The sequence below is a fragment of the Cricetulus griseus genome (genome assembly GCF_003668045.3).
Source record: "Cricetulus griseus strain 17A/GY chromosome 1 unlocalized genomic scaffold, alternate assembly CriGri-PICRH-1.0 chr1_1, whole genome shotgun sequence".
Classification (NCBI taxonomy): Eukaryota; Metazoa; Chordata; class Mammalia; order Rodentia; family Cricetidae; genus Cricetulus; species Cricetulus griseus.
Window position 1 is genome coordinate 152,558,435 of NW_023276807.1, and position 10,781 is coordinate 152,569,215.

General features: G+C 39.3%; 1 protein-coding gene across 1 annotated transcript; it reads right to left on the reverse strand.

The window, feature by feature from the left end:
- Positions 1-9,697: 9,697 nt before the first annotated feature.
- LOC100757758 (nuclear transport factor 2) lies at positions 9,698-10,198 on the reverse strand. Its single transcript, XM_027389274.2, has one exon. It carries the CDS (start codon positions 10,149-10,151, stop codon positions 9,771-9,773), a length of 381 nt encoding a protein of 126 aa, XP_027245075.1. The 5' UTR covers positions 10,152-10,198; the 3' UTR covers positions 9,698-9,770.
- Between the last annotated feature and the right edge of the window lie 583 nt (positions 10,199-10,781).

Below are 10,781 nucleotides of genomic sequence, written 5' to 3' on the forward strand. Positions count from 1 at the left end.
ATCCTTTTCATTTCTAATAAGGACACCACCAGAGTCCAGGGACTCTACACCAGCTAGATCATTGCAACACAGAACAAGCAGAAGAGAGCAACCTTAAAAACAACTTCATGCAGACGATAGAGAACATAAGAGAGGAAATCAGAAAATCCTTCAGAGAAATGGAAGAAAAGACAAACCAAAAAGATGCAAGAAATTAAGGAAAGCCAAAAGCCAAGAAAATACAATTAAACAGCTGAAGGAAACAGTTCAAGACCTGAAAACTGAATTACAGACAATAAAGAACACACAAACTGAGGGAATGCTGGAAGTGGAAAAGCTGAGTAAACAATCAGGAGCCACAGATGCAAGCATAAGCAATAGATTAAAAAAGAGGGAATACAGAATCTCAGACGCTGAAGACAAACTAGAGGAAATAAACTCCTCAAACAAAGAAAATCTAAAGTTTAACAAATCCATTACATGAAATATCCAGGAAATATGAGACACCGTGAAAAGTCCAAACATAAGGATAATAGGTATAGAAGAAAGTGAAGAAACCCAACTCAAAGGTGCAGAAGACATATTCAACAAAATCAGAGAAGAAACTTTCCCAACCTAAGAAAGACATGCCAATGAAAGTACAAGAAGCTTACAGAACACCAAATAGACTGGACCACAAAAGAAAGTCCCATCATCATATAATAATTAAAACACCTAACGTGCAGAATAAAGAAAAACATATTAAGAGCAGCAAGGGGAAAAGGCCAAGTAACATATAAAGGCAAACCTATCAGAAATACACCAGACTTCTCCATGGAAACTCTGAAAGCTGGAAGGACCTGGATAGATATTCTACCAACTCTGACAGAACATGGGTGCCAGCCCAGACTACTATAACTAGCAAAGCTTTCAATCACTATAGATGGAGAAAACAAGATATTCCATGACAAAACAAGATTTAAACAATATGTAACCACTAATCCCGCCCTAAAGAAGGAAAACTCCAACCTAAGGAAATTAACTACACTCACATACACATACACATAGGCAATAGATAATCCCACTCTACAAAAACACAAAATAAAAGGCAGGGTAAATCCACATACAATACCTGTACCAACAACAAACCAAAAACAAACAAGAATAAGCACTGAATGGATTTTAACTTTCCTCAATATTAATGGTCTTAACTCGCCTATAAAAAGACACAGGCTAACAGATTGCCTACGAAGACAGAATCTATCCTTCTGCTGCATACCAGAAACACACCTCGAATTCAAAGACAGACATTACCTCAGAGTAAAGGGTTGGGATAAGATACTCCAATCATATGGACCCAAGAAACGAGCTGGGGTAGCTATCCTAGTATCTAAAAAGATAGACTTCAAACTAAAATCAATCAAAAGAGATGAAGAAGGTCATTTCTTATTCATCACAGGAAAAATCCATCAGGAAGAAGTCTCGATCTAAACATCTATGGCACAAATACAAAGGCACCAACATTCATAAAAGAAACATTATTAAAACTCAAATCACAAATAAGGCCTCACACAGTTATAGTGGGAGACTTCAACACCCCACTCTCACCACTGGACAGGACCACCAGACAGAAACTTAACAAAGAGACAAAGGAACTAACAGAAGTTATGACCCAATTGGGATTAACAGACATTTATAGAACTTTCTATCCAAACACAAAAGAATATACCTTATTTTCAGCATCACATGGAAACTTCTCAAAAATCGACCACATTCTCGGCAACATAGCAAACATCAAAAGGTACAAAAAAAATTGGAATAATCCCCAGTGTCTTATCAGAACACCACGCTTTAAAGATAGAAATCAAAAACAAATCAAAGTGCAAAAAACCTACCAACTCATGGAAATTGAACAAAATGCAATTGCAACATTCCTGGTTCAAGGAAGAATGCAACATTCCTGGTTCAAGGAAGAAATAAAGAAAGAAATTAAAGACTTCCTAGAATTCAATGAAAATGTTGACACAACATGCCCAAACTTATGGGACACTATGAAAGCAGTACTAAGAGGAAAGTTCAAAGCTCTAAGTGCTCACATGAAGAAACTACAGAAAAGCCACACCAGAGATTTGACATCACAGCTGAAAGCTCTAGAAAAAAATGGAAGCAAATTCACCCAGGAGAGCAGATGCTAGGAAATAATCGAACCGAAAAATCAATAAACTCGAAACAAAGAAAACAATTCAAAGAATCAATATAACAAAGAGTTGGTTCTTTGAGAAAATCAACAAAATAGACAAACTGTTATCCAAACTAACCGAAAGGCAGAGAGAGATCATGCTAATTAACAAAATAAGAAATGAAAATGGGGACAAAACTATGGACACTGTGGAAATCCAGAGAATCTTCAGGTCATACTTTGAAAACATGTACTCCACAAAATTTGAAAATTTAAAGGAAATGGATAATTTTCTGCACAGTTAACACTTACCAAAATTAAATCAAGAACAGATAAGCAACTTAAACTGACATATAACCTCTAAGGAAATAGAAGCAGTCATCAAAAGTCTCCCAACCAAAAAAATCCGGGGGCCAGATGGATTCACTCCAGAATTCTACCAGAAATTCAAAGAAGTGCTAATACCAATACTCCTCAATTTGTTCCACAAAATAGAAGCAGAAGGGACATTGCCAAACTCTTTTTACAAGGCTACAATAATCTTGATACCCAAGCCACACAAAGACACAACTAAGAAAGAGAACTACAGACCAATATCCCTCATGATTATTGATGCAAAAATTCTCAATAAAATCCTGGCAAATCAAATACAAGATCATATCAGAAAAATCATCCACCATGATCAAGTAGGCTTCATCCCAGGGATGCAAGGATGATTCACCATATGAAAATCCATCAATGTAATCCATCATATGAACAGACTGAGAAAAAAAAAAAAAAAACACATGATCATCTCAGTAGATGCGAAAAAGCCTTTGACAAAATCCAACACCCCCTCATGATAAAGGTCTTGGAGAAATCAGGGATAACAGGAACATACCTCAACATAATAAAAGCAATATATAGCAAGCCAACAGCCAACATCAAATTAAATGGAGAGAAACTCTATCCAATATTTCTAAAATTGGGGACAAGACAAAGCTGTCCACTCTCTCCATACCTCTTCAATATTGAAGTCCTAGCTAGAGCAATAAGACAACAAAAGGAGATCAAGGGAATACAAATCAGAAAGGAAGAAGTCAAACTCTCACTATTTGCAGATGATATGATAGTCTACATTAGTGACCCAGAAAACTCAACCAGGGAACTCCTACAGCTGATAATCACTTTCAGCAAAGTGGCAGGATACAAGATTAACTCAAAAATATCCATAGCCCTACTATACACCTATGACATATTGGTGAAGAAAAAAATCAGAGAAACATCACCCTTTACAATTGCCACAAACAATATAAAATACCTTGGGGTAACACTAACCAAAAATGTGAAAGACCTGTACCATAAGAATTTTGAGTCTCTAAAGAAAGAAATTAAAGAAGATACTAGAAAATGGAAAGATCTCCCATGTTCTTGGATAGGTAGGATCAACATAGTAAAAATGGCAATCTTGCTAAAAGCAATCTACAGATTCAATGCAATCCCCATCAAAATCTGAACACATTCTTCACAGACCTTGAAAGAATAATTCTCAACTTTATATGGAGAAACAAAAGACCCAGGATAGCCAAAACATCCCTATACAATAAAGGAACTTCTGGAGGCATCGCCATCCCTGACTTCAAGCTCTATTACAGAGCTATTGTCCTGAAAACAGCTTGGTATTGGCACAAAAATAGACTGGTAGACCATTGGAATAGAATTGAAAACCCTGATATTACCCCACACATTTATGAACACCTGATTTTTGACAAACAATCCAAATTTATACGATGGAAGAAAGAAAATATCTTCAACAAATGGTGCTCGCATAACTGGTTGTAGACACATAGAAGACTGTAATTAGAACCAAGCCTATCGCCTTGCACAAAACTTAAGGCAAAATGGATCAATGATCTCAACATAAATGCAGCTACTCTGAACCTATTAGAAGACAATGTGGGAAATACCTTTGAATTAATCTGTACAGGAGCCTGCTTCTTGATCATTACACCAGTAGCACAGACACTGAAGTCAACAACTGATAAATGGGACCTCCTGAAACTGAGAAGCTTCTGTAAGGCAAAGGAGACAGTCAGCAAGAACAAACGGCTACCCACAGACTGGGAATAGATATTCACCAACCCCACATCTGACAGAAGACTGATCTCCAAAATATACAAACAACTCAAGAAGCTAGCCTCCAAAACACCAAACAATCCAATTAAAAAGTGGGGTAAATAGACAATTCTCAATAGAGGAATCTAAAATGGGTGAAAGACACATAAGAAAGTGTTCAACATCCTTAGCCATCAGGGAAATGCAAATCAAAACAACTCTGAGATACCATCTTACTCCTGTCAGAATGGCCAAAATCAAAAACACCAATGACAGTTCATGTTGGAGAGGATGAGGAGAAAGGGGAACACTTCTCCACTGCTGGTGTGAGTGCCAACTTGTCCAGCCACTTTGGAAATCAGTATGGCGACTCCTCAAAAATTGGGAATCAGTCTTCCACAAGATCCAGCAATCCACTCTTAGGAATATATGCAAAAGAAGCACATTCATACAACAAGGATATCTGTTCAACAATGTTCTTAGCAGTATTGTTTTTAATAGCCAGAAACTGGAAGCAGCCTAGATGCCCCTCAACTGAAGAATGGATAGAGAAAATGTGGTACATTTACACAATGGAAATTACTACTCAGCAGAAAAAAACAATGGAATCTTGAAATTTTCAGGAAAATAGATGGATCTAGGAGAAACCATTCTGAGCAAGGTAACCCAATTGCAAAAAGACAAACATGGTATGTACTCACTTGTATGCGGATTTTAGACATAGTGTAAGGATTACCAGCCTAAAATCCACACTGCCAAAGAAGCTAATAAACATGGAGTTCCCAAAGAGAGACATACATGGTTCCCTGGAAAAAGGGAGAGGTTCAAGGTTTGCTGAGCAAATTGGGAGCATGGGAAAAGGCGGGAAGGAGCTAAGAGAATGAGAAGGGGAGAGGAATAGGGATGCCAAGGATATGAGGGATCAGAAAATATGAGACAGGGGAAGAATACACGATAACAAGAATGGAGATATCATAATACAGGGAGACATTTTTGGTTTACAGAGAAATCAGGCACTAGGGAAATGTCTGGAGATCTACAAAGATGACACCAGCTAAATATCTCAGCAACAGAGGAGAGGCTACTTTAAATGCCCTCCCTTGATTATGAGATTGATGACTGACTTATAGGCCTTCATCCAGCAGCTGGTGGAAGAAGCAGCAGACACCCATAACTAATCACCGATCTGAACTGGAACCCAGATGCAGAGATGGACCAGTGAAGTGCACAGAGGTCCAGACCACGCTGGTGAAACACACAGAAACATTTGACCTGAACATCCAGAAACTCTTGCTCCCCAATCTGATAGCTGGAAAACCAGCATGAAACTGATCCATTCCCAAGGAACATGGGTTTCTGTGAGGAAACCTCAGAAATCTATGGGACCTCCTGTAAAAGCCCAGTATTTATCCCTAGCATAGGTGTGGACTTTGGGAGCCCAGTCCATATATAGGAATACTCCCTGAGTCAAGACACACAGGGGTGGGTGTAGTCCCTACCCCAAAGGAAACGAAAGACTCTGATAACACCCTATGGAAGGCCTCACCATCCAGGGGGAGCAGAAAAGATATGTGACAGATAAGGTTTTAGTTGGGGGGGGGTCATGTAATGGTGGACGGGTGGGAGAAGGAAACTGGGATTGTCATGTAAAACAATCATGTTTCTAATTCAAACAAAAAATGTTAAAAAAAAGAAAGAAGAGAGAATCTATCCTTCTGCTGCATACAAGAAACACACCTCAACTTCAAAGAAACATGGTACCTCAGAGTGAAGGGTTGGGATAAGATTTTCAAATCAAATGGACCCAAGAAACAAGCAGGAGTAGCAATCTTAATATCTACCACATTAGACATTAAACTAAAATCAATCAAAAGAGATGAAGAAGATCATTTCATATTCATCACAGGAAAAGGCCATCAAGAGGAAGTCTCAATCCTAAACATCTATGCCCCAAATACAAAAGCATCCATGTTCCTAAAAGAAAGAACATTACTAAAATTCAAATCACATGTAAAATCTCACACACTTATAGAAGGAGACTTTAACACCCCACTCTCACCACTAGACAGGAACACCAGACAGAAACTTAACAAATAAACACAGGAACCAATAGAAATTATGACCCAATTGGGATTAACAGACATCTATAAAATGTTCCATCCAAACAAAAAAAGAATATACATTCTTCTCAGAGCCACATGGAACCTTTTCAAAAATCCACCACATACTTGGCAACACAGCAACCTCAATAGGTACAAAAGAAATTAAAATAACTCCCTGTATCTTGTCAGATCACCTTACTTTATTTAGTTTATTTTTTATTTCTTCCTTTACCCAGGAATGGTGCAATGGGGCATTATTCAATTTCCATGAGTTCATAGGTTTTCTGTAATTTGTGTTGTTGTTGAATTCTAACTTTAATAAACAAAAGATTTCCTAGAATTCAATAAGATTGAGGAACTAACATACCTGAACATATGGAACACTTTGATAGCAGTGCTAAGAGGAAAGTTCATAGCACTAAGTGGGCACATGAAGAAACAGGAGAATAATCACACCAGAGAATACACAGCACAACTGAAATCTCTAGAACACAAAGAAACCAATACAACCCTGAGGAGCAGATGCCAGGAAATAATCAAATTGAGGGCTGAAATCAATAAGATAGAAACTAGGAAAAATACAAAGAATCAATGTAACAAAGAGTTGGTTCTTTGAGAAAATCAACAAGATAGACAAACCTTTATCCAAACATACCAAAAAGCAGAGAGGGAATATGCAAATTAATAAAATCAAAAATGAAAAGCAGGACATAAAAACAGACACTAAGGAAATCCAGAGAATCATCAGGTCATACTTTGAAACCCTGTATTCCTCAAAATTTGAAAATCCAAAAGAAATTGAAAATTTTCTGCATAGATTTCACTTACCAAAATTAAATCAAGAACAAATAAGCAAATTAAATTGACCTATAACCCCTAATGAAATAAAAGCATTCATCAAAAGTCTCCCAACCAAAAAAGATCCCAGGGCCAGATGGCTTCAGAATTCTACGAGAAATTCAAATAATTTCTTCTTTGAGCTAATACCAATTCTCCTCAAAATATTCCAGACAAAAAAGGCAGAAGGGTCATTGCCAAACTCTTTTCATGAAGTGTTAATAACCTTGGTGCCAAAGCCACAACTAAGAAAGAGAAATACAGACCGATATTCCTCATGAACAATGATGCAAAAATACTCAATAAAATACTGGCAATTCATCCAGCAGCTGATGGAAGTAGAATAAGACACCCACAACTAATCATTGAACTGAACTGTAATCTAATTGCACACAAGAAAGAGTGATGAGCGAAGGGATCCAGACCAGGCTGGTGAAACCCACAGGAACAGCTGACCTGAACGACTGATAGTTGGAATACCAGCATGGGACTGATCCAGAACCCAGGAACATGGGTTTCAGTGAGAAGACCTCGGAAATCCACAGGACCTCCTGTAGTAGTTCAGTACTTATCCCTAGCATAGGTGTGGACTTTGGGAGCCCAATTCACATAGAGGGATACTCCCTGAGCCAAGACACGGGGGGGGGGGCGGCTAGGCCCTATCCCAAAGGATATGATAGACACTGATGACCCCTATGGAAGGCCTCACCCTCCCTGGGGAGTAGAAAGGATACTTGCTAAGTAGAGTTTTATTTGGGGAGGGTAGTAGGGGAGGAGGGGAGGGAGAGGGAACTGGTATTGACATGTAAAACAATTTTATCTTTAATTCAAAAATAAATAGATGGACAATCCTTTAATAATACCTCAAAAGAAAAAAAATAAGTAAAATAGTATCAAATAGAATCCAAGACTACATTAGAGAAATCATTCATCATGATCAAGTAGGGTTCATGCCAGGGATACAAAGATGGTTCAACATCCAAATTCCATCAATGTAAACCACCATATAAACAGACTGAGAAAGAAAAGCCACATGATCTTATCACTAGATGCTGAAAAAGCCTTTGACAAAATCCAATGCCCCTTGATCACAAAGGTCTTGGAGAGAGAGGGGCATTGGTGGCACATGCCTTTAATCCCAGCACTCAGGAGGCAGAGGCAGGTGGATCTCTGTGAGTTCGAGGCCAGCCTGGTCTCCAGAGCGAGGGCCAGCATAGGCTCCAAAGCTACACACAGAAACCCTGTCTTGAAAAACCAAATAAATAAATAAATAAATAAATAAATAAATAAATAAATAAGTCTTGGAGAGATTAGGGATAACAGGTACAAACTGTACCAGAAGGACCCAAGAAAGGTGACTGCCAAATTGTGCCAAGGTAGGAAAGTCCTTCAAAATTCCCTCCTTCACAAGAAAGTCTGTCAGATGTACTAGGACTGTAGGCCAGAGTTGGATGCCCTGACATTACAGATGAACTTTGGACAAGTGTCCACAAGCCTGATGTCCCTATCATCAGGTACTATTTCATCATTCTGGGGGTCTTTGATGGAGTGAAAGACTAAATAATTAAACTTATTTTTCCTTAGTAATGATATAAAGCAAATTAGTTATAAAACTTTGAACTCACAAAGATAGGATAGGTAATGGAGTATTTTCTCCATTTTGCCAAATAGAAATGTACTGAATATAGTAAATGTAATGCTTACTTAATAACTGTTTTTGTTGTATATAATTTTACTATGTTAAAATGAAAACCTTCCTTTTTAATTAGACAAAATGGAGAAATGCTGTGGAATAATCCATTTTTTACACTGTAAATATGTATTGCTCTCATTGTTAATATAAAGCTGACTGGCCAGTACCTGGGCAGGAAAACATTGGGTGAGAAGCCTGAGACAGACAGAGTGCTGGGATGAAGGAGGGTAGAGACAAAGGAGTCACCAGCTAGATGGAGAACAAGTCAGACAAACGAAATGAGATTGAGGTAAAAGCCAAGAGCCTCAGGGTAGCACATAGGTTAGTAGAAATGGGTTAAGATGTAAGAGCTAGTTAGTAACAAGCCTGAGATATTGCCTGAGCATTTACAGTTTATATTAAATATCTGAGTCAGTTATTTAGGAAGGGGCTGCTGGTTTTTTGGGAGCAGGCAGGCAGGACTGGCAAACTCTGCCTACAGTGAAAGCTGATTTTTTTTTGTTAAGAAAATTTTTGTGGTTTTATTGTATGATGAGGCAGTGAAACATCTGAACAAATCAATATCTGGGCGGTGAGGCAGCCGCTTTCTCCTTCACTTCTTTGGGTTACTAGAGCAACTTGTCAGTAGATTAAAAAACAAAATGAAACCAAAACAAAAACCGACAATCTTTTGCATTAATTAAGTCTTTCCAAGGCATGCGCTGGTACAACACATACTTCTCCTGTCAGATGAACTACTCTAGCATCCAAACAAGATGCACAACACCGTGGTGACAGAAGCGCACCGCACCCACTCCCACATCGGCCCTGCTCATTTGTGTATGATATTTGGAGCATCTGAAGGAGTGAGATAGTATTGGGAAGAGGAGGGAGGAGGAACCAGCCTGAGGATCTGGCCAGGTGGAGGTCAGCCGAAGTTGTGCAGGGCAAGCCTGAACATGTCATTGGTGCAAACCCAAGCATCGTTGATGTTCTTTAATAGAAACATCTGGTGGAAACCCATGATGGGATCTTCAGCGGCCTTGAGCTGGCCTACAACCATGCCGATGATACAGATATCTGTTGTAGACTGATGGTCCTGCGCCGTGATACTCTGCTGGATTTTCTGGAAGGGAAGGCTAGACAACTCCACAATGACAGCTTTCCCCTGGAAGTGCTGTCCTTCCCACGTAAAAGATGATGCATCAATGTAAATTGTGCCTAGTTGGGTTCTGTCGTTATCAAATAACTGGTAGTAATGTTGAATAAAGCTGGATCCAATCTGCTCCCAAATTGGCTTGTCTCCCATCCTGGAGAGTCACCCACCTCACCAAAACCAGTTGGGCTGGCACGATGGCGGCAAACTGAAAGCTGATTTTTTTCCAACTTTTTTTTAATTTGAATTAGAAACAGGATTGTTTTACATGACAATCCCAGTTTCCTTCCTCCACCCGTCCTCCCCTACCCCCTCCAACTAAAACCTTATGTGTCACATATTTTTTCTGCTCCCCCTGGATGGTGAGGCCTTCCATAAGGTGTCATCAGAGTCTCTCGTATCCTTTGGGATAGGGCCTAGGCCCACCCCCGTGTATCTTGGCTCAGGGAGTATTCCTCTGTATGGAATGGGCTCCCAAAGTCCACACCTATGCTAGGGATAAATACTGGGCTTTTACAGGAGGTCCCATAGATTTCTGAGGTTTCCTCACAGAAACCCATGTTCCTGGGGTCTAGATCAGTCCCATGCTGGTATTCCAGCTATAGACTGGGGAGCAAGAGTTCCCCGATGTTCAGGTCAGCTATTTCTGTGTGTTTCACCAGCGTGGTCTGGACCTCTGTGCTCTTCACTGGTCCTTCTCTGCATTAGGTTTCCAGTTCAGATCGGTGATTAGTTATGGGTGTCTGCTGCTACTTCCCCCAGCTACTGGATGAAGGCATATAA